Source organism: Globicephala melas, chromosome 1 (assembly GCF_963455315.2).
Source record: "Globicephala melas chromosome 1, mGloMel1.2, whole genome shotgun sequence".
Classification (NCBI taxonomy): domain Eukaryota; kingdom Metazoa; phylum Chordata; class Mammalia; order Artiodactyla; family Delphinidae; genus Globicephala; species Globicephala melas.
Genome location: NC_083314.1, coordinates 82,582,762 through 82,608,412, shown reverse-complemented (window position 1 = coordinate 82,608,412; position 25,651 = coordinate 82,582,762). Strand labels below are relative to the sequence as shown.

General features: G+C 41.1%; 1 protein-coding gene across 3 annotated transcripts in view; it reads right to left on the bottom strand.

The window, feature by feature from the left end:
* The window catches only part of NOTCH2 (notch receptor 2), a 178,061-nt gene that overhangs the window by 66,819 nt on the left and 85,591 nt on the right, over positions 1 to 25,651 (bottom strand). For all 3 annotated transcript variants that reach the window (XM_030869221.2, XM_070045204.1, XM_070045200.1), the window contains 2 exons: positions 24,134 to 24,469; positions 13,682 to 13,804 (listed from right to left, as the gene is read on the bottom strand). In XM_030869221.2, the coding sequence (XP_030725081.2) occupies positions 13,682 to 13,804; positions 24,134 to 24,469 (459 nt within the window). The remainder of the gene's footprint in view (positions 1 to 13,681; positions 13,805 to 24,133; positions 24,470 to 25,651) is intronic.

Genomic DNA, 25,651 nt, shown 5'->3' with positions numbered 1-25,651 from the left:
ACCTCGGTTTACATGTCAGGCACTGTACCAGACACTTAGCGTCAGTGGTGAAACAGACCTTAGATTCAACCTAATGTGCTCATTTTACAGACAAAACTAGGACCAGAGAGGCACAGTGACTTGTCCACATTTACACAGCTAGTTGGAAGAAGAATTAGAAATAGACAAAATTAAAAACGGAAATCAAGTGCTGAAAAGGACATTGGGGTGTGAGATCACAACACTTCAAGTTAGTCTTCAAAATGACTGTTGAGGGAAAGGGCAGGGTTGAGAAACGTATGGGAAGAGCAAGATGCCTAAGCAGTGCTACAAATGAAGATAATACAACTAAGAACAAGTATGCTATTTTATATATAGTAGTGTATATATGTTAATCCAGCCTCCTAGTTTATCCCTCCCCCCACCCCCCTTTCCCTTTGGTAACCTTAAGTTTGTTTTCTATGTCTGTTTTGTAAATAAGTTCATTTCTATGTTTTTTTAGATCCTACATATAATTTATATCATATGATATTTGTCCTTCTCTGTCTTAGTATGATAATCTTAGTATGATAATCTCTAGTTCCATCCATGTTGCTGCAAATGGCATTATTTCATTCTTTCCTATGGTTGAGTAATATCCCATTGTATATACGTACCACATCTTCTTTATCCATTCATCTGTCGATGGACACTTAGGTTGCTTCCATGTCTCGGCTATTGTAAATAGTGCTGCAATGAACATTGGGGTGCATGTGTCTTTTCGAATTACGGTTTTCTCTGGATATATGGCTAGGAGTGGGATTACAGGATCATATGGTAGCTCTATTTTTAGTTTTTTACGGAACCTACATACTGTTCTCCACAGTGGCTGTACCAATTTACGTTCCCACCAACAGTGTAGGAGGGTTCCCTTTTCTCCATACCCTCCCCAGCATTTATTATATGTAGAGTTTTTGATGACAGCCATTCTGACTGGTGTGAGGTGGTAGCTGACTGTTGTTTTGACTTGCATTCCTCTAATAATTAGTGATGTCAAGGACCTACTGTATGGCACAAAGAACTGTACTCAATATTTTGTAATAACCGATAAGGGAAGAGAATCTGAAGAAGAATATATATATATAAAAAACTGAATCTGTGCTGTACGCCTGAAACTAAAACAATATTGCAAATCAACTATACTTCGATTAAAAATAAATAAATAAAATATGACACAAATGAACCTATCTACAAAACAGAAACACACTCACACACAGAGAACAGACTTGTGGTTGCCAAGGGGGATGGGGGTGGGGAAGGGAGTCTGCGGTTAGCAGATGCAAACTATTATATATAGGATGGATAAACAACAAGGTCCTACTGTATAGCACAGGGAACTATACTCAATTATCCTATGATAAACCATAATGGAAAAGAATTTAAAAAAGAATGTATACAGGGCTTCCCTGGTGGCGCAGTGGTTGGGGGTCCGCCTGCCGATGCAGGGGACGCGGGTTCGTGCCCCGGTCTAGGAAGATCCCGCATGCCGCGGAGCGGCTGGGCCCGTGGGCCATGACCGCTGGGCCTGCGCGTCCGGAGCCTGTGCTCTGTGGCGGGGGAAGCCATGGCGGTGAGAGGCCCGCGTGCCGCAGAGGAAAAAAAAAAAGTTAAAAAGAATGTATACATATGTATAACTGAATCACTTTGCTGTACAGCAGAAATTAACACAACACAATCTACTATACTTCAATAAAAAAATAAATTTATTAAAAAAAGAAAAATAAGTACGTGGTATTGATTTTGTAGGAGTGGGGTCACTTTCATAATGATCTTTTCTTATTGCACCGTCCTATGGTCTTAAAAGCAAAGGATGAATGAATAAGACTACGGGCAGTGCCTGTGTCACAAAATATAACAGAGTGAACCCAATAGGACTGTACTGAAATGGGAACTATGACCTGGGCCTCACGAGCATCAAGTTCTAGCCATGTGAGCTTAGGACCACTAAACAGACACCATTTTATGAGCTGCAAGACATCGGGATACAAACAGTTCATTATGGTTTTCTCAGCACACCACAAACAAATCATCATTCTGACTTGGAGTTACAAGTGACTGGGAAACAAGAGGAGGAAGGGGAAAAAGGAAAGAAAAGAAATGGTCGCTGAGCCTTAGCACTTCTGGAAGAAGCCCTCCCCTCCTAGTCACCTCTCAACTTGGGCGGGGAGAACCTTTCACCACCTCAACGGCCCTGCTAAGGGGCAACTCTCATTAGCAACAACAATCACCACGTGAGGAACATGTAAAAATGAGCTTGGCTGACCCCTGCCCTGACCCTGCTACCTCCTCTTCTTTGGTTAAGTCAAGAGAATTCGGTCTCCAATATACGCTTCCAGCCAGCAGTCACCCGGGCTCCTGAGTTGGGGAGTTTCATCTTTTCATATCATAGCAGGGTATTCTTGTAACCTCTGTCCTACAAACCTTCTCCTCTACACACAGGAGAGTTTCCATTCCGCTCCTGAAGTGAAAGGGCAGAGGACAAGCTTGACTATTCTACAACTTCCCAGGACGAAAGATGGTTGAAACATTTTGCACAAACACTGGAGTCTACAGGGTCTGCCTAATGAGGGGCTGTGTGCATGCACTAACGTACAAGCACACACATGTATATATGAGGCTAGGGTTACAAGTGGCTAAGGGGATCCTGTAGGTGTGCGGGATACACATGCAGATAAACGCAAGAATCTCAGTGAACGTTCCCATGAATCCTAGACACCATCACCTTTTTCAGGCCTCCTCAAAAGCCTGGTTTCCCTGCACCCTGATCAATTATTTTTTTCTAAAGAGTCACCAACTTAATCTCATCGTGTACAGTGGATTCTGCCATTTGCCTGTTCAAGCCCTCTGATGCCTTCCATTACACTCAGGATAAAATTCTAAGTCCTATCTACATTTTCTGCCTACCTCTCCAGTCTCTCCCCTTGAAATACCACTCGTGCCAGGCACTCTGGCTTTTTATTTTTATCCCTTCTCAACATGATCACAATCTTTCCCCCATACAGGTCTCTGCACAAGCTGTTCCCTGTACCTGGAGCACTCTTAGGCTCAACCATCCCCTAATAATTCATACCCACCGTCCACAGCTGAAAGAGACAGTACATACCTACCCCAAACTCAACTAGTTCTACCTGTTAATATGCTAATAACCTCTACTTTTCCCACTAGGTATTTATTATAGTTCAAAGTCTTACAGATAATATGCTTTATGTCTGTGTGACTAGTCTGTAAGTTCCATGGAGAAATGGGTGATACCATTTACTTCATCAGTGAATCCCTAGCACTTAGCACATGCCCAGCTAATAATTTTTCTTGAGAAGTAATCAAAAATATTTGTTAAACAAATTTGATCTGCTCTTGTCTTCTCTCACTTAAGTCATTCTAACCTCAAAATAATAATCATCTTTCAACTCATCTCCCTCACACTTTTAGGGTGTCTCTATCCTATTCATACTCCCAAACTTTCCATCACCCCCTTATTTACATCCCCCCATCAATACACATGCCTCTCATTCCACCCTCTTCCTTAGCTGCTGAACTCCATCTCATTGATTCCACACCAAATTCACCCTGCCTTTTGACCTGAATCCTTCAACTGTGTCTCAAGGGTGACTCTATATTGTGGGGTACCTTACTTCTTCAACTGAAACCCAAGATTGCCCTAAAGACTACATCCCATCAGCGGGCAGCCCTCCTCAGTAGAGGTCCTCCTCTTCCAGTTGCCTCCATCTGCATGAAGGTAAATAGGCAAAGAATCACTCTTTCCTTTATTTCCTAATGGTGCTACTGACTTCAAATAGTAAAAATAGACTTATTCAGCTGTTTCTAGGTACTAGACACTGTGATGAGTGCTTACACTGATTGTCAAACGTAATATTATCATACAAAATTAGTCCAGATTTACAGACATAGTACAGACCCGGTCCACACTGAAGAAAGATACTAAAGTGTCTCAGGGAAGTAAGGAGAAGAGACCCTGACAGCACCCAATAATAGCCCTGAATTTGGAGGCATGAAATTGGGCCAGGAACAAACTGGAAAATTTAATGCTCCATTCATTCATTCATTCAACAAATATGTATATACTACATGCCAGGCTTGACCTGAGACTAAAATGGTAAACAAAAGAGTTGTGGATTGTACCCAGAACGTACAGACAAGTAAGGGTTTTACAACCAAATAAATAGTTATAATAGTGGGTAAGAAGTGCTCTAATAGATACGTATTGCCTTAGGAACACAGGGCAGAACAGAGAAGAACTATGTTCTGCAGGTCCAGTGGGGGATGCTATGTTTCACTGGCAAGCCAAGATTATGGCCTAAAGGCAGCCTGTAGCAAGGCAGTGTGGGTTTTTTTGACAATTCACTTTCCTACAGACTACACCTTCAAACCACCTAAGGTTGCATTTACAACAAAAATTTATCATACAAATATTAACAGTAATGGCAGCATATGTCTTGATATTCTAAGATCACAATCGTCTCCTGCTTTAACTATTTCTGAGGTTCTTTTATCCATGTGTTCACTGCTGTGTGTTCCAAACCCAGAATGATGCCCTCGTGCCAGAGAGTGCACAAATCTATAAAACAGACGGAGATAAGTACAACGGAAATCTCATGAACGGACTCCAAAGTATGCCACGTGATGCTACTTTAAAGTCAGAATAAGTGCATTACAGCTGAATAAATTGTAAATTACTGTTAAGAAAGAGAGAGAGAGAGAGAGAGAAAGAGAGAGACTTTGTATGTTAACCAGGTTGTGTAAGAATGTGTACGTATGTGAGAGGATGTGTACAAAGGGGGATGGTGGGGAGGGTACTTCAGGCAGAAGGAGGTGTATGTGTACAGGTTTGAACAGAAGGCAAAATGTGACTTATTTGAGGCAATGAAAAAAAACACTGTGGTTCAATTACAAGGCATGCATCCGTGGAGATAAGGCTGGAGAGGGAGTTATACTCAGAGCCTTGGAACTCTATCCAAAGACAAGGGGGACCTACCGAATCACTCTAGGCAAAGAAACAACACAACCCAATTTGTGTTTCAGAAAGCCCACCATGCTGCTACGGGGAGAATGGACTGAACTCCACCCCATCCTTCCAGGTCAACAGTAATTTAAAGCACTGAGGAGTCCCAGGGCTCCTGTGGCCGCTAGAGCAACAAGAAAGTCTGTGGTGCTTCTGGGGCAAATTCCGGATGCAACAGCACTAAAGAGCATCCAGCCTCAGCCACTAGAGGGGATGGAGGTCGTGTCAATGCCGGGTATTCAGACAGCTGATGCTGGCACAGAGGCTTCTCCACACAGAGGAAATGGTACCACACTTCTGTCTCCCTGCCAGGAGGTCCACACTCTGGCTCTTGCACTTCCTTGGGCTGCTGGGCTGTTAAACAGTTTACATAAAGAGCCCCTCACTTCCCTGGAAGAAGAAACTAACTGTAGCAGGGGTTCCAAAGACAATCAATCTACTCTATTTATGGGCAAGCCATTACTAATGAGCAGAATGAGTAAAACAAAAAACAACCTGGAGTCCATTAGAACATTTTTCAATATAAAAGATGTAGAGGTACCACTTAAAATGTAGATGAAAAGCATACTTGTGAAAAATGTGCACTTCCAGAAACTAGTACATTATAGAAAGAATTGGTTCTGTATTCTAAAGAATTTTATACACATGTAGGTTTTCAGAAGAAATGAAAATATAGGGCATCATACTCTGATGAAATGGGGTGGGCTGAGACAAAGGCAGAAATAGAGAGGACCTAGATGCAATGAGTAAATACTATAAGAATATAAGAATGTAAATCAACTATACTCCAATAAAAAATTTTTTTTTCAAATATAAGAATGTCGTTCAAATATGAATCAGAATTGAAAATGATAAAGGACAGAACTGACAATGAAGAAAAATCATTTATGAAGGCAAAACTTAGGAAGCTCTTGTGAAATGCAAAGAAAAAAACAAGCAGATTAAAATATAGAGAGAAAAGATTTTAGCTATGAGGAAGAATGAAGACCTAGTGTAAAGGTAATAGGTGTTCCTGAAGACACAAAAACAAATGAGAAACATAATCTTTTCTGAGGTGAGAATAGAACTAAGTCTGCAGATCCAAAGGGCTCGAAAAGACTAGGAAAAAATAATAGGAAATATACCTATACCAATATTGGTTAAAGTTCTGATTTTAAAGAGGGAGGAGAGAGGTGAAAGGAGAGACAGAAAGACAGAGAGGGAGAGAGAGAATGACTGAGCAGACACTGGACTTCCCTATAAGACTCATTACAAGAAGCAAAGGAACAATATCTAGGAACTTCATAACAATGTAATTTGTGACCCAAGAATTCAGTATCTATACAAAATGCCATTTGTGTATGAAGGCAACTAAATTAAAAAAATATTTTTCAAATATACAAGAGCTCTGAGGATATGCCAACATGTCACTTTTCTGTAAAAAAATTCTCAAAGATATACTTATTTGACTGAAAAAGTAAATGAAAATAAAAAACTCAGGAATGAGAAGGTTGTGATATAAATGTACTGGTAGTTAGCATAGAACAACTTATACAGAGAACTAAGCCTAAAGTGTTATAAATTGGATTTTAAAACAGTATACATAGCAATAATTTTTAAAGAACATGGGTAAGACTTTAAATTTCAGTAATAATACTACTATAATATAAATTTTAAAATCCCAGATCACATGAACAAAACCTGGAGAGTGAGGAGAAGGTTAAGAGAAATATGTTCATTCCTTACCTTACAGAAAAGGATATACTTTCATTTTTGACAGAAAAAAGTAGAGAGATGAATGCAAATCCAAATTATTCTAAACATGTATATCTTTTAAAATTAAAAAAACACTAAACACTAAATATAATTTAAATCATTTCACCTCTATTGTCCTCGTGGACCAACTTCCACTTCCTTGAATTACTTAAGCACATGGTTTATGTTCCTTTCATTCTGTGCTCTCCCATCTCCCATGAAATCAACATCTGGGTTGAGGACCAATAAGGTCATCTGAGCCAAGAGTTCTTACTTTTCTCAACTCAACAGACCTCCACATCCACTCATTATCACAAACAGACTCACATTCTGGATCTCATTATAAGACACTCATTGTTCCAACTCCAAGATCTCAAACTGGTACTTCCACTCTCTGAATATAACTTCCAATCTCCCTTCTCTCCCATTCCCAACAACCATTTCACTTAATTTTTCCCCACTACAACTTGAAAGAGTAAACCACTCCTAAATAACCCAGTTCACTAACCAACGCCTTTCCAGCTGCCTTAACTCTTTGTCTAGCCAAGGTTCTATGGTTAGTCACATGAATGAAGTTTCTGTCCCTAAAGCTACTGCCCTGCTGCCCCGTCTCTCTCTTTCTGTCCCCCCATTTTTTACCTGTACAAAATCTTGAATAAGTGATTTATTCCCACTCCTCCTTTTACTCCTCCCTCAATATCCACTTTTCTCTTTAACCTCTTGCAATCTGGCTTTCTTCTCTCCTTTATGGACAAACTCCATTTTAGAAGATTTCCAGTGACCTCAAAAATTCTGACTAACTCTCTGCAATTATCATTTGGATTTGAGTCTCCAGGTTGTCATTCATTCAATAACCATCATTTGTTAAAATTGGTCCTGGGAATGCCAAAATAAGTAAGGCCAGTTCCCAATTCCCCAGAGGCTGAGAGTGTATTAGGTGAGGTAATAAGCATACAAAACAGTAAGAGCAGTATAATATTGCAGGCGCTATAACAGAGGCATGTAGAGTTGAGTCAAAGGTACAATCTTAAAATGCACCCCGACTCAGTGATGCTATAATGGCAGAGCTTCTTCTGAACTCTTACACATCCCCTTCTCTCACCTTCATTCTTTGGATCCCTTTCCTCATCAATTTTTTTAAGTGTAGACTTAAGATCCAGACCCTCTGGCCTTCTCAGTTCTCACACTTTCCTTACAGACTTGAACATTTCCAAGGAAACCAAAAATAAGACTCAAAATCTGAGTCTCTAGCCCCTACCTCCATTTTGACCTCCTAGGTCTTACTGCTGAATGTTTTCACTTGGAAAACTCACCTCAAACTCACCACCATCTCTAGCCTATTTCTTTATCTCTGTCAACAGTCCCCACATTCTCCCACTACTCAGATTTTAAAATAGAAGTTAACTCTTCTCAATCTCCCCTCTCACCCAAACGAGTGCTTAGATCAGTGGTCCCCAAACTTCTTGGCCCCAGGGACTGGTTTCTTGAAATACAAATTTTCCAAGGACCAGAGGGCGGGGCAATGGTTTTGGGATGTTTCAAGCACATTACATTTATTGTGCACTTTATTTCTATTATTATTGCATTGCAATATATAATGAAATAATTATACAACTCACCATAATGCAGAATCAGTGGGAGTCCTGAACTTGTTTTCCTGCAACTAGATGGTCCCATCTGGGGATGATGGGAGACAGTGACACCCAAAGTGTGTTGCTTATGTCCAGTCTACTCCATAAGATGCAGCTTCACTGTCACTTGCCACTCACTGATAGGGTTTTGATATGAGTCTACAAGCGATTGATTTATTATGGGCTCTGTGCAGTCACACCTCTCTGCTAATGATAATCTGTATTTGCAGCCGCTCCCCAGCGTTAGTATCACCGCCTCGGCTCCCCCTCCGATCATCAGGCATTAGATTCTCATAAGGAGGGGCAACCTAGATCCCTCGCATGCGCAGTTCACAGTAGGGTTCGCGCTCCTATGAAAATCTAATGCGGCTGCTGATCTGACAGGAGGCGGAACTCAGGTGGTAACTAGAGTGATGGGGAGCGGCTGTAAATACAGATGAAGCTTCGCTCGCTCACCCGACACTCACCTCCTGCTGTGCGGCCCAGTTCCTAACGGGCCACGGACTGCTACCAGTCCATGGCCTGGGGGTTGGGTACCCCTGACTTAGATGGTCCCCAATTCCTATCCATGCTTCTTTCAAACTCATGATCATTCCTACTTTTTAACTCCTATTGTGGTTATGTGTTGACTTCCTTATTTCTTCCTAGTGAATTTGACCATTCTTCAAAGATTAGAAATTGATATATATCTTTTCTGTGTCTCTTATAGCATCTAGCATAGTATGTAACTGTAAGTTAATCAGTAAATATCTGTTATTGAAGCTACCTTACAACCATTCTCTGAGGGCTTGAAAAGTCATGAAATGAAACTGGATCTTTCCTGGGATGCAGCAAAAGCCAGACATTGAGTCATGGACCACGAGGGCAGAAAAGATCCTTCAGTCTCACCTCCTGCATTTATTGGGCCACACTAACCACTCACCCCTGTTCCCACCAACACAACCACTAATTAGCTCTGAGACCTCTGGGATGACAGTGCTTTAGGTTAGCACTCCGGCAGTCTGCTCAAATGATAGCAAACTGAGGTTGGGTTGGGGGGATGGAGCAGAATTCAAAAAAACAGGCTTATTTTCAAATCCCCACAATCAAGTTGACAGCAGAGAAATTGAAACGGGAGATGCATTTTTCCATTCCTCCATGCAGACTACAGATGAAAAAACTTTTGCAGTCCCAGATATACTTAGTTTCCACTCTCACCAAAACGCTCCATTTCTGTAGTATTAAAAATACAGAAAAGTGATTTTGAGAAAAGCCTCATTCTAGAGAACAACTTGCACCAACTAGAGGCAAGTCTGAAATAGGAGCACTGAGTTCAAAATCAAAATACCACCATGAAAAGACTCCATTCCCAGAGAGCACCTCTGGCAGTATGTACTTGGTGATTTGTGCCAAAAATTTTTGCTGAAGTTGGAGCAATTGACAGCAAAGGAAATCTTAACTAACACGTTAGGTTCATCATGCTATAAAGGAGAGCTGAGAGAAAATGTGATTGGTTTCATTTGACTCATGTCCACCTAACTTCCATTGTTCACTTCTGCTTAGTGTCCCAAAGCACTATTCCAAGCCCAAGCTGAAATTACATTTCTGGGTTCTGCACAGGAAAATAAATCATGTCTGCCCTAGGAGTGAACCCAAAACCAAAAGCAGCCAGAGAGGAATTTGTGAGTTGAGTTTAGAGTCAACTTTAATTCTGAAGGAAATGAACCTTTAAAAGGAAAATTCAAATAACAACCTATGTAGACAAAACATTAATCTACACGGCTTCAATTAATTTGGGGACCTTTTGTAACTTTTTTTCTTAAGTGGATATCTGCCAGAGCAGACCTTCTCTCATAAGATGGCTTGGAGCCAAAGACAGTAATAGTCAAGACATTTGTGCTCAGGCTTCCTCAAATCCTTAGGTATACATACATATCCTAAAGGAACATCCAACTACCGACTTATCTCTATAACAAGATTCCTATTAAAAAAAAAAAAAAAGTAAACCATTTGCCCAACTCCCAACACCAATTTCTTTCTTCCCCCTGGGCTTTAGTTTGTCCAGAAGAGTGGTAGCCTTTGAAGGCACAAATTAGTACTATTTTAGACAACCATGTCAGGTAAAACCACTCTGCACTGGGCTAGGTAGTAGATCAACTACTTATAAAGCCTAGTAGGAAGGTTAAAAGACAAAAGTAGTAAAATCATCTAGAGCCACAAGAAGTAGTTAATGGAAACACAGAAAGATGTAAAATATGATGTCAAAAACAGTAATCAGAGCTTCCCTGGTGGCGCAGTGGTTGAGAGTCTGCCTGCCGATACAGGGGACACGGGTTCGTGCCCCGGTCCGGGAACATCCCACATGCCGCGGAGCGGCTGGGCCCATGAGCCATGGCCGCTGAGCCTGCGCGTCCGGAGCCTGTGCTCCGCAACGGGAGAGGCCACAACAGTGAGAGGCCTGCGTACCGCAAAAAAAAAAAACAAAAAACAAAAAAAACTCTACTCCTCATACAGTTATTGTGAAGATTACATAAAATAAAACACTGTAATTAGCTCATTATTTGGGTGCTAATAAACATTGGTTAACTCTCAGCTCCCAGCCCCATTCATTTCCTTAATTTGTATAAGGCAGAAAATACTAATGTGACTTTATTTACAGCTCTAATGTCAATATCAACAGGAACACTACAACCCAAAATTTTCTTTCTATTCTTCTCAGAATGAGGTTGGGGCTGGGATCAGGAACAGCTCAGCTATATGCTACTGACAACAAAGGTCTGTAAAGCGCTCTGGTAACTGACGTCATCAACAGTTCAGTGACCCCATTCCCTCACGTCAAGCACATAATAATGCTAATATTAATGTGGTGAGCATTATCACAGAGGAATGTATGGGGTAGTAAGGGAGCCCAGAGGGTAACACTTAGCTCAGCCTAGAGAGAGGGCATGGGGGGGGTGCTTCCTGAAGGTGGTACCCACTTGATCTGAGCCAGGCAGGCAAAAATGGTGAGGACTATAGGGAGAGGAGAGGAGAAGGGAAATCCAGAGAAAAGAAACGGTGTGAACAAGGACATAGGGCGTGGCTGATATAGGATGCTGTTCTTATCGCCGAAGAAGCAGATGGGGCTGAGGCCAGGGAGGACTTCACATAATGAAGGAAGGACCTTGGACTTTACCCTGTTGGTCATCGGGACAGTTAAAAAAAAAAACAAGGCTGTCACTGGAAGTCAAAGATTGGCATCGGTGAAAAAGAAGAAGGAAACCTGTGGTGGGAAACCAAAGACTGAGGGTATTTTCAATGACAGCAGATCAAAAGTAATAAATACTGACACATTGACACACTGAATTATCGATTCTGCCATCCCCTCTAGAAAAAATACAAAAGCACATGGAAAAAGAAACATCTTCAAAGGGCTTTCATAGGAAAAAGGTATTTACTAAACACCCTGGGGCAAGAAATTTTGGTAAAATATCATTTCACTGGGAAACTTTCCCCCAAGATTGGACCTTCCTAATTAATATCAAAGCAGGAAACTGAGTGTGCTATCGAAGAAAAGTCAGCAGTGAAATCACAATTATCATTTAATCTTCATTGGCATCAGGAGCCTTGGTACCACACAGAGCCACTCTCTCCCACAGGGCAAGGGAGAGATTAGAATGGGGTCAAGTTCCTAACAAGCATCTCATCCTGCCCAATACCACTGTGAGGATCATTAAAAAGAGAAAAATTCAAATCTTTCCAGTTACTATTTGTCACATAATTAACTTTACAGTAATCTTTTTAAGTTGGAAAAAAAATGGCCTATGAAAAAAATCACCAGAGAAATGGCAAAAGCTAAAGAGAAGCGAGACTATGACAGAAAGAGCAGAGGGTTGGGAGTAAAGTCCTAGGATCAAGAAATCAAGAAGAAATTCTAGGGGAAGTCCAATTTTAGGGAAACCCAGTGGGAAAGTATCTTAAAAAAAAAAAAAAAGACAGTTTGGGGATTAAAAGCAGAAATGTGTGCCCTTCCAGGAAATCGTATTATTGAAGTTTTAAACCCTTTTAATCTTTTTCTATTCCTAAGTCTACGGCTCTAAAGAGTACTCTAAATAATTAGCTGCTGCAGATGAGGGAAGGCAATTCGGAGACTCTAAGGAATACCAGGTAGTAACAACAGCAATCCAATTTCAAGACTCCTTTGCTGGGCACAATCCTTCACTGGTACTGGAGTTTCTTCCTTATAACGTTAACTTATTCTTGGGTTTCCACATTAAATCAATCAACTTCTCTCAAAAAGGCTCAGTTTTAATCACTTAATCAGTTCTTACTTGTCTCCACTTTCAGTCAGATAAATAGATATAAACAGAAATTGGAACCAAATGTCTGCAGAAACTCAATTTCAAAAATAAGAGGAAAATCTGCTTAAGACAACATTAGAAGCTTCCAAGAGGTTGTAAATTTAAGCAAGACTACTCTTCTAATGTCAGAGGCAGAAAAATCTGTGTGCAAAAAGGGATACAAAAAAGGAAAAAATAGCAATGGAGATGGGTGTCGTAAAAATAATGTCAGCAAGAGGACCTGCCCAACCCTTTGCATAATTATAGGACATGACAATAAGATGAGATAGATTTCTGTCTGTGAACAAACAATAAGCTCTGAACTCTCGCAGCCTGCATAATTTATTTTCATTTTTTTTTTTAGTTGGAAGAAGGAAGAGCATTTTAATAACCTTCTCATGTAATTATGAATATTCTTTGATACTACACCAAAACTTGACAAGTTGTAGCTGCTTCTTCTTTTCCAGCTTTATTGAGCTGTATTTAACATAACATTTGTGTAAGTTTAAGGAGTACAACATGATGATTTGATATACATATGTATTGTGAAATGATTACCACGATAAAATCAGTTAACACATCCATTACTTCACACAGTTACCATTTTTTGTGTGTATATGGTAAGAACATTTATATTTTTGCATTTAAGTATGTTCCTTTCCTCTCAAATATTTAATAAGCATCTACTATGTTCCAGGCAATGTGCTGTTCTACCAGATAATAACATCGGAGTCTTTCAATAACGTTCTTTCTCGTATCTCCCACAGCACCTGGAGTGGTGCTGAGTTCACATCAGCCGCCCAATAAATACCCATGAAAATATTTCTTCCTTTAAGTGAACATGGGGGAACATATGGGGTTAGCACTATACCCAATGATGTAGCACAGAGACCCTTGTAAAAGACGCCCACTTCAATAACAGACTGCCACTGGTTACCAACCTATGCCCCATTCTGACTGATCTGTCACACTGTACATACCTGTCCACTGAGGGGGGCAGCGGCAGTTGTAAGTGTTGACCCCATCCACACAAACCCCTCCATTCTGACACTTGTGATTAGGACAGTCATCAATATTCCGCTCACAGGTGACCCCTTCAAAACCTAGTAAGACAAGAACAGAGAAAATGATAAATTCTCACACAGATGGTGTGATCTGCTCTTCTCCACAGGGCATGGTCATCAGAACAGACTGACTTCATTATTTCAATTCAATAGGCAGCAGCTGGTCAACCCAAGACTCACCATATAAAAATCCCCCAATCTTCTGTCTTCTCTTGCCTCAAGCATAGTTAGACACTTAAAATGACTCATTATGCCAATGACATGCCTTCATAGTTACCTCACAAGTATTTCAAAGTGTTTTCATGAAATAAAATCCCAGTGAAGATAAATGTCTACTCAGAACAGCTATTTACTCGTTCTAAAAAAAAAAAGGTATTAGATTTTCCCCAGCTCCATGCTAGATTAATGGGAAGAACAGATAAAAGACTACCTAATTAAATTTAAATTCCTTTTTTTTTCCCCTTGGGAAAATCAGCGTGGTGGGGGGGACATAAGAAAAAATATTGAACTTAAAAGTCTGAAGATACGGGTCAAGTTCCAACCTCACTGCTTATAAGCTATTTAATACATGGTAAATTACAAACTCTGAAGTAGCTTTCTCATCTGTAAAATGAGGCTGACTGCACCTGCCCAGCCTGCCTTTCTAGGTTGTTATAAGTGCCACATCATGAGTAAGGTAGAAATAAATATAAAAAGCTATCTGAATATCGGGTGGCATTATTACTAACTAAACTTGCTAACTATTATTACTAACTAACCAACCCTTCAAATTCTTCATCCTCCTCTTCACATTAACAGCATTGCTTCCTTCCACTTGATTTCTCCCTTCCATGAAAAATGAAACTAGCACACCAAACTTCACCCTAACTGCCCATAGAATGTTCCTCTGTAATTTATACATTGGGCTTCTTCTTTCTCTCTCCTTGCTACCAAATCTCTTAGCTATTAAAATAGAAGACTACCAGCTTTAAAACAAGAGAGAAAGTTCACTGATCATCCTCTTATTTGAAATACATGTGACTAAGTATTTGCCCTCTTCAAAATGTCCCTTAAGTTTCTCTCTCTTACTCAAAACACTTATTGGGTCTTATACGAGGCACTGGTATAGGTGAGTAAAAGAAAGAGTCCCTGCTTTGGGGGCATTACAGTCTGGTGAGTGGGACAGACATCAATCACACCTGGCTTTATTCATTCCTTACCACAAGCTACTGCAGTATTCTACATCTGCTCTGTTACACTGGAACATGGCTGGTTTCTCTGAATACAGTAGCAGTCATATAAATGAGTATGAACCAAGCAACCAAAAAAATTACCCAGAGAGCAAAGGAAATCATTTTGTAGAAGACGGAGATAATTGAGAGCTTGACTGAAGAGAATTCTGTTTCTCTAGGTGTTTGGTACTCAGTCCATTCAAGCAGATGAGTCATTAAGTAAGCTTGAGAAAGACTATGAAAAATTTTATAGACTCAGATTTTTAAAAAAATTAATATTACTCCTATATCTGTTTAATCACATGTAAGTCTTACAAATGGACTAATGAGTCAGTAAATGTTGAATTGTTTAAGCCCACCCATAATTATGCTAAGGTGAGGGCAAATCTACAGGTCCAGAAAGTACAGTCCCTGAACAATAACTGAGGTCTCATTTCTAGCCTAGTGCTCTTAAATGGAAACATTCTTCAGAAAAGTTAAAGATAGTTTTAGAGTGTAGGAGGGAAATACGGGGTCCTGGTCCACCGCTGTTAGAACCTGTGTGGTCTGGTGGTGTTCCAGAACTGCTATTGGTCATCCTCCCCCAACTTGATCTCCCTGGTGACTAAATATGGTTGACTAGGGTGTCAAGGAGGTGATGAAGACTTTGTAGCCAAACTATAAGGACCTGAAACTGTGACCTTGAATTTATATTTGCCAGTGCTACAGCTAACTGAATTCACCAACCACAGACAAATTAAGAAAGCAGAAGCATTTCAACATAACCACAATATATAAGAAATAAAATGCCTTCTTTTTATGACTGTTTTAGTTCTTACCTGTCACTATGTAGGTAGGTAAGAAGACAAGTAGGTGAAAGAGTTAATTCATGGTTGAAGCATGGCCTCTGGGGCCAAACTGCCTAGATTCAATTCTCACCCTTGCCATGCAGTAGCTGAGTGAACACGGGCAAGATACTTAAACTTTCTTTCCTCTCTGGGGTAATTAACAGGACCTACCTGAAAGGTTGTTTTAAGGATTAAATGAGTCAGATATAAAAAACACTTAATTCAGTAAGTTGTGTTGGAACAACTGAATATCTAGATGCAAAAGAATAAAGTTGGACCCCTTCCTCATCCCATACACAAAAATGAACTCAAAATGTAAGAGTTAAAATTACAAGACCCTTAGAATAAAACATAGGAGTAAATCTCTGTGATGTGGGCTAAGCAGAGATTTCTTAAATATGACCAAAAGCACAAGCAACAAAAGAAAAAATTGATAGTTTGGAGTTCCTCAAAATTAAAAACATTTGGGCTTCAAAGGATACCATAAAGAAAGTAAAAAGACAGCCCACAGAATGGGAGAAAATACTTGCAAATCATGTATCTGTTAGGAGACTTATATCTAGGTTATAGAAAGAATTCTTACAACAAAAATTAAAATACAATATATATAATATAATAATACAAATAGCCCAGTTATAAAATGGATAAAAAATCTAAATAGACATTTCTCCAAAGAAGATATATAAATGGCCAATAAGCACATGAAACGATGCTCAACGCCAGCCATGAAGGAAATGCAAACCACAACCATGATAAGCTATCACTTCACACTCACTAGGATGGCTATAATTAAAAAGACAGATAACAACAAGTGTTGGCAAGGATATGGAGAAATTGGGAATCCTCATACACTGCTGGTTGTAATGTAAGATAGTGCAGCCACTATGGGATATAGTGTGGCAGTCACGAAGAGATTAGAGTTACCATATCACCCAGCAATTCCTCTCATAAGTATATACCCCCAAAAATGAAAACGTATGTCCACTCAAAAACTTGTACAAGAATGTTCACAGCAGCATTATTCAAAATAGCCAAAAAAAGTGGAAGCAGCCCAAATGTCAATTCCCTGGTGAGTGGATAAATATTGATACAAAGTGGTAAATCCATACAATGGAATATGATTCAGCCACAAAAAGGAATGAAGTACTGATACCTCCTGCAACACAGATGAATTTTGAAAACATTAAGTGAAAGAAGCCAATCACGAATGACCACATACTGTGTGTTCCCATTTATATGAAATGTCCAGAATAGGCAGCTCTATAAGAAAGTAGATTAGGAGTTGCCTAGTGCTGGGAGGGAGTTAGGGGGAGGTTAGGGAATGACTGCTAATGAATACTAAGCTTCTTCTGAAGTGATAAAAATGAGCTAAGATTTATTGTGGTGATGGTTACATATATCTGTAAATATACTAAAAACCACTGAATTGTACACTTTAAAAGAGAAAATTACATGGTATGCAAATTATATCTCAATAAAGCTGTTATATTAGAAGGAAAAGCACTTAAAACAATGCCTGATGCACAGGAAGTGTTTTACACATATTAGCTAATACTATTGGCTTGGCCAAAAAGTTTGCTTGGGTTTTGCCATAAGATGTTACAGAAAAACCCAAACGAACTTTCTGGCCAACCCAATATTATATATCAATGGGATCAAAGCAACCCTGAGAGATTATCTACTCTGATCCTTCTAAGTTACAGATGAAGAAGGTAAAGGCCACGTGGCTGACCTATGCAAGTTTAAATGCCTAGTAGTCAGTACTCAACCAGAAATTTTTTTTTTTTTTTTTTTTTTTTTTGCAGTACGTGGGCCTCTCACTGCTGTGGCCTCTCCCGTTGGGGAGCACAGGCTCCGGACGTGCAGGCTCAGCGGCCACGGCTCACGGGCCCAGCCACTCCGCGGCATGTGGGATCCTCCCAGACCGGGGCACGAACCCGTGTCCCCTGCAACGGCAGGCGGACTCTCAACCACTGCGCCACCAGGAAAGCTCTCAACCAGAAATTTTATTCAATTTCAATCAGTATGATCTCTGGGACCCCAGAGTTCCCTTTCATTAATCTGAAAAACTGATCTTGGGTCAAAAGTTCCCATGTCTGAGAAAACCCTAACCAAATCAGTTCTCCTCCAAAGTTAAGACAGGATTTATGCTTTAAAAATAGAGTTACAGAGGGCTTCCCTGGTGGCGCAGTGGTTGAGAGTCCGCCTGCCGATGCAGGGGACACGGGTTCGTGCCCCAGTCCGGGAAGATCCCACATGCCGCGGAGCGGCTGGGCCCGTGAGCCATGGCGACTGAGCCTGCGCGTCCGGAGCCTGTGCTCCGCAACGGGAGAGGCCACAGCAGTGAGAGGCCCGCGTACTGCAAAAAAAAAAAAAAAAAAAAATAGAGTTACAGTACTCTTTGTGGAAAGAGCTAGCAAATTCTTATAAGAAAGTCTACCTAAGGGCGAGGGGAGTAGGGAGGGAGGGTAAGGCTTAAATGAATAAGTTATAGTGGAATCACTTCTTAAAAATGTTTTAAGGGAAAGGGAAACAGACAAGTCTCCAGACCTGTGGGTGGGATGGGTGTAAAAGACTTACAGAAAGGCTCACATGACTGTACTAAAAGGAGTCCACTGCTTAAAGCCAATTCACATCCTTAAAAGGCCAAAAAGAAAGAAATTAAACTCAGAAGGAACATTTTAAGACTGTGCTGTTATAAAACCATGGGCCACGTAACTGATAAATGATGACAGTGAGGGTGGGGAGCAGAAAAGTGTCTTTTGAACTTGTCATCCCACACAGAGAACAGCATCTCTCAAGAGAGCGTCCACATCTTTCCATTTTCAGCCCCCGGGAGGTGTGAGGGTGGAAAGGCTGGGTACAGAGGCACAAAGAAGACAACAGAAAGGGGAAGCTGAGATGACACAACCAGGATTCTCCCAGGCCAGGCTGAAGGTCCTCAGGAAGAGCTTCTGTGCACAGGGATGAAAGAGTGAGGAAAACCCAGGGATGCCTGGAACTGGACAAAGGCACAAAAGTAAACAGCTACGTGCTACCTTCTCCCTCGCCTCTGGGAAGAAACCTGTCACAAGAGCAAGCGGGCCCCACCTCTGCCCCACTGGTTTCCTCGGCACACTGCATCCGTCCTCTGAATGGGCCCCAATGAGCTCACCGACCCCATGACTGGCCCCTGGATGCCTGCCCCACCACCCACCCAGGTGGCTGCTCCTACCTGCCTCCCTCTGTAGCTCCCAAATCATCTCCACTTCCCTTTCTAACTTTACCTCCAAAGAAGTCAGAGAAATGAATAAAGGGGTTCAAAAGAAATAAATTCAGAGCATTTTTTAAAATTATAGAATATAGGAATTCTCTTCTCTATCACATTCAATTCATTCATTTGTCAAATATTCATTACGTCTCAATTTTGTTCCAGGCAGTAAGCTGGATACTGGGGAATTTAAATGAGGGTGTCTACTGGCAAGGATGAACAGTCAGTTTGATAAGTGCTGTGCTAGATGTATACAGGTTGCGAAAGACCTCAGGTCTCTAGTCCCCGCGGGGTAGGGAATATGGAAGGCATTTCAGTGAAGTAGGTGCCTTTGACACATCATAAGGAATAAGTTCTATATAAAAAGGCAGGGTGGGTGGGGGAGGTAAGTGACAGAAGGCTGAGGAGGTAGCACGGGCAAAACTGCCAAGCATGACAGAACAGGAAAAACTTCCAGGAACATCAAGTACAACTAGATGCAGGGCCCAGGTTAGAGGAGCTAAAATAATGCGCCCTGCAAAATGGTACGACAACTTCTGCGTCTGCTCCAGTGAAACCTGCCAGAATATGATTAGTATAATACCCAAGAGAACATCACATGCCCGTGCATATGAGAATGCAAGAGGGAACTCTTTCTAACAGTTTTTAAGCTCAGCAACTGCAGAGCAGACACAAAAGCCACAAAATGTGGTTAAGCTTTATTTTAATGATATAGGGATATAACATATCATCAGCCTGTAGTGTACAGAGGTGACTTACAAAGGATAAACCTTCCTTGTTTGGACAGGATGGATCAGACAGCTTTTTATGAAGTTTAAAAATCATAAAGGAATAAGGAGGTACAGAAGAGAAAGAAAAAGGGAAAGTCCATCAGGGACTGCCCTATCCAACTGTGGACTCACAGGTACAGCCAGGAGATACAAACAACCCACTGCTTTCTGATGACCTGTGCTACTTCTTAAAATATCACAAACATAAAACCAGTTTAACTCATTCTCCCCCCCACTAACCCCCCAAAACTGGGAATCAGTGATTCAAGAATTTATTTTCTATTTTGTTCTTTTGTTAAAATTACTCTGGTTGAGTGCTCCTCCTCGGGGCTTCTGCTAAAAACTTTACCTAATGGTAGTTCATAAGGATCTGGATTATTAACAGTTGCTGCTCCAAGAAGATGAAATACAGTTCCTTGGTTTGACTCTATCAGTTCCCTCTTGAATATATTCCTTTTTTTCTTCCCTCTATGGAGAAACACTTCTTTCTTTATTACACAGGATGAGTCATTCTTGCAGTTTTAATTCCCTCCCCATCAGTCTTAAAATAATTCTAAAATCAACTCAGTAACTACGGTGCCCTTTGCAGGAAAAGAACTATATTTTAACCATTCAAAAATAATCACTAACTTATGTGGGGTTCACTGACTTTCAGAGTTGAAAAGAACTCCAATTCTTTTTACGCAGTACTAGTATAAACAAGTACAGAAGGAGAAGCTAGACTAAGTCTAGGGTGCATGTTACCAGGAAGAAAATGAAAAGACCAAAGTTATGTTCTCAATACTACCATGTTATACTAAACTCAATCTGTCAATCGATAGGTATGTGCCTATTATATACCTGGCATGGTTTCTAGGTGCTTGGGACGTATCACTAAATAAAAACAAAGATCCTAGCTTCCACTCTGGAGAGGCGAAGAGGCAGCAGAATTTAGAAAAGACAGACAATAAACAATAGACATAATGAGGTAAATTATATAGCACAAATTATATAGTAAGACGATGACAAGTGTTACAAAAAAAGAGGAGAAAAGAAAAGAAAAAAAGTAGACTAGGGTCAGTAATGGAGGGGGAAGGGAATGGTTACAACCTGAAATAGGGTGATCAGGGTAGGCCTCAGTTAAAACTGCAAAGACTTGAAATGTGGTGGGAAGCAGCCATCTGAGAATTGCAGAACCTGGACAAAAGCTACTTTGCCTCTTGCTGACTTGGTTTCCCCACCTTTAGAACTGAAATAATGATTCTCTTCAAATAATGGTGTTGTGGGCTTCCCTGGTGGCGCAGTGGTTGAGAGTCCGCCTGCCAATGCGGGGGACACGGGTTCGTGCCCCGGTCCGGGAGGATCCCACATGCCGCGGAGCGGCTGGGCCCATGAGCCATGGCCGCTGAGCCTGCGCGTCCGGAGCCTGTGCTCCGCAACGGGAGAGGCCACAACAGTGAGAGGCCCACATACAGCAAAAAATAATAATAATAATAATAATGCACGAACCCATGTCCCCCGCATCGGCAGGCGGACTCTCAACCACTGCGCCACCAGGGAAGCCCTAGAGAGTAATTATTATTTTAAGTAACATTTTAGTCTCTTGGACAGTGTGGAGAGCAATGCGGGAGGGACAAGGACAATGGTAGTGCATCATGAAAAGGACTCTGTAAAAGAAAATCATCTCCAGGCATTATTTCCCCATGTGGAAATAAAGTTAATACTTTGCAAACTCCACCTGGTACATAAAAACAATGAGCATAAAATCTTATACAATGTATAAATATATATATTTATTCACAGTGTTACTGCATTATCTATTGTTTTGAATTCTTTTTTAGTTTCCTTCTATACATGGTCCAAGCTGACGTCATCCGTTTTAGATCATGCAACCCTGAAAGGCAAGAACCAGCCTACTTAACTGTTTCTAAATACCTGCATGATATGTATGTATGTAACAAGTACTGACTGAACATAATTAGAAGTATCTCCTTTTTCTTTTAACATAAACCTACATTTTTTTAACCCAAACACCTCTAAGCATTTAACAAAAAGTCTTACACATTTCAAAGCACCTTCAGGGGAAGACAAGTAGTACAGTGTCACGGAACAAGGTGTACAAAGCACAGGCTTCGGAAATAACCTGCTTGGATTTCAGGACTCAGCCTAACCACATGTCAGCTGTGCAACTTGGAGTAAATCAATTAACATCTCCAAACTTGAGTTGCTTCACCTGGGAAACCAGAAAAACAATACCTAACCCCAAGGTTTTTGTGTAATGGAGCTAATGGAAGCAGAAGTACCTGGCACAGTGCCTGACTCATAAAAGGCATGAAATACGTGTTAGTAACCTCTTTGCCAAATCTTCTGCCCCCAACGCTGCACCCCCCATCCTGATCCCAAACACACACATACATGCACACACTTCGTCAGTGTGTAAAAAAAATGTCTTGCTTTAAACTATAAGGAGAGTGTAAGAGACAGCCAGGATCTCCTTACTCCATCCCACTAGCCCTGGCAACCTCTCAGCTGTGGAATCCTTGGTTATTTCCTTTCTCAAGGAGGAGATACTATTCTGGTTTGACAGATCCTTTCCTGGACACACTCTCAGAATTCCCTAAGGTTGTTATCGTGGCTAATGGATAACAATGCAGAGGCTATGGGAGTGAATAATCACTCTCTCCCTGCTAAAAACTTCCTTTATTGACTTCTCTAACTTCCCGTTAGTACTTTGCTGCCAAATCAACCTCTTGTTCTAGGCAACTATTAAAAGCAATTTTCTTGAAACTAAAAAACACATTTAGTCTTCAACAATAACTTGCACTAACCTCAATTACTAGCCACTTAGGCTATTAGAATATTAGACTATTAGAAAATTTGCAAAATTAAATTGTTTACATTTCTACTTCCTCCTTTTAACCCTTAAAATGCAAACAAAAACAGGAGTGAAGAAAGATATCTTTTAGTTATTCCTTCTACAAGAGAATGTGGGTGACAGTAATATTAGGTAAATAAATATTTAGTGTCTAAAATGACAGCATTATCTATTCTTCATTGAAAGAGAAACTGAAAGCAGTGCAATTAAGTAGCTTGTTCTTGCGGCTCAGAGTTAAATGGTATCCTTTTCTATTATGTGGCAGTCTTGTATTGCTGTATCTCAAGCATAGCACCGTGCCTAGACCATAGCTGGCGGCCAGTAAATTTTAACTGAATGAAATGAATAAATTACCATTTGCTTTTATCCCGAGGACCAACATATGACCTTTAATCCCCAAAAGATAAAACAAACGAGCCCATTATATGTGAACCACATCCACAACACCAGAATCTAAGATTCCTACTCCAAAAGAGTGGCTAAAACAACTTCTTTTTGAGGCAATTCTGCTTACTTAGCACATTATTCCCCCCTACAGTTTTCCTTCTTTTGTTTTTGCACTAAGGTTATTTGTATAAAAAGCAGAATCTTTGTTGCCTAGTAATTCATCTGCTCCAGCTGCTTGTGTTCTGTTCCCAATCAAAATTCTCGGTTTTCAGCCTCCTCATCATTTTTATAAGGAGTTCCGTGAATCCGCCAGCCTGGCTCCTTTTTCCGTCCTACAGAACACTGGGCCCCAAGCTCCCATACACTGCTCCTCTTTTTGCTTCTACCTTGGGGTTATGTATGGCTGTGCCACACATAATCTATCAGCGCTCATCAAAAAGTGTCCACTGATTAGCAGAGCACCGCTGCCACCCCAGTTCCCAAATTCTCCAACTTCAAGTCTGGGCAGGGCTACCCCAAAGTCAGAGAGACTACGTGGAGAGGGTTCTAAAGATCGGAAGCTCAGTGAAAGTCACAGAAGGGTAGGTGGGTACAATTAGGCAGCTATAGTAAAATAATCCATTATTCTATCAGAGGTAGAAACATATAGGAAAGTTGATCATCTATTATTATTGTCAATTCCGTTTAAAGCATTTTATTAATCATACATACACATTTTTCAATGTGTAATTCTCATTGTGTTCCTTTCCATTCCATAGACTTGTCTATCGTTTTCCCAGAGCTCTGTGTCCCTTATTTCTCACTGTTCCTCCAAAAAGGACAATAAACAATTTCCAAGCCACTCATCATCATAAACCCTGACATGTTAAATTACCCCCTGCTCAGTTTACGGACCACATGGGCCCATAAAACTCCTCTCTCACCAGCAAACCACCCCACACAAAATTCTCACTTCCCCTTTTCCCTCCTGGGAGGGATACTTCTTAAAGGAACAATTGAACCACACCCATCCCCTTCCTTCCTGCTGGAGGTGCATCCCCCAACCCAGGACACTAGGGGGACTCCTTACCTGGAAGGCAGTTGCACTCAAAGGCGAAGTCACCAGTCTGCCGGCAGGTGCCTCCGTTGACACAGGGGGAGGGTGCACAGGGCACGTAGGGACTGTCACAGTGCTGGCCTGTGAAGCCCTGGGGGCACTGGCACTGATAGGAACCCGGGAGGTTGAGGCAGGTGCCACCGTGCTGGCATTGTCCTGGAACATCACACTCATTGACATCACTTGCACACTTCTGCCCTGTGAAGCCTGCAAGGCATGTGCAGGAGAACTGGTTGGCCACAGTGGTACAGGTACTTCCATTTGCACAGGGCTGAGACAGACAGGTATCAGTCCATTGGCACAGTTTACCTAGAGGAAAGGTAACAGAACTCAGTACTGCCCACAGAAATGAGGGTCAGCCCCATCCCACCACCCCACATCTCCCACCCAAAGGGTGACATAAGGGAGCCACTGCATGGAGAATCCCTAAGCTCTTTGAATCTTACAGGAAGCCCATATCAGAGCTTCCTCAAGTTCACCTGACAGGGGCACTCTCCAGGGCCCTCAGCTGACACACAAACACTCAGTGGGTCACATGGGAGGGGGAGGGACTGTAGGTTAGTCGCAGGAAGCCTACATCAGTCCCTGCAGCACAGGATCCAGAAGGGTCTGGATCCACCTACTGTCTCACACCTCCTTGTCTTTGCATAAGCTGCTCCTCTGTTTGGAAGGCCATCTTCCTTTGTGGTTACCTAATGGGCTTCAACTTATCTTGACAGCTCTACTCATAAGTCACCACTGCTATAAAGTCATCCTTAATGCTCCCCTCAGCTCCCCAAATCCCCACACCCTCTCCCTCACACACACACACCCCTGCACATGCAAACATATACCCCAAGTTTGTTGTTTCCTTTTATATCACCTGTCACACTGGCAGGGGTCAGATCCCTGTAGTAGGCTCTCAAATCATGTCTTTTGAATGAATAAAATGTATCGATATTTTCCAAAATAAATTATGACTAAATAGACCTCTTAGATGATAGAAACAAGTCAATATGACTTCTATCTCCCTTAAACACAACACACATGCACACGTATTCTGGGAAACATTTTGTTGATTGCGGTCTCGACAAAAATATTGCTGGGTGTGTTTGAAGGAGATACAGACTCTCTGGCTTCTTATATATGGAAATAACTAGAAGCTGTCATGAGAATAAAGGTCTAGAAAGGTAAATCTTGTGGACTCTCTCAGGTAGGAAAGTACTAGAAAGCAGCAGGAAGAAAGTACTGAATCTCAAGGCATAACTCAAAGGAATCAAAGCAGATTCTTTGAGGTAGAAAGAGAGAGAAAAAAAATACTCCCATGCTACTAGTAAATTTGGTATTCACGTGGTTTTTTGTTTTCATTAGTGTAACCTTTTTTCAAAACTAAAGATATGAGAACCCCCTGAATTTGTTAGTACTCCAATTGGTTGTCTAGATAAACACCCAAATCTTTGACCCCAGAGAAAAGCAAATAACAGTCATGACAGCTTCTCTAAAAGGGAGAGA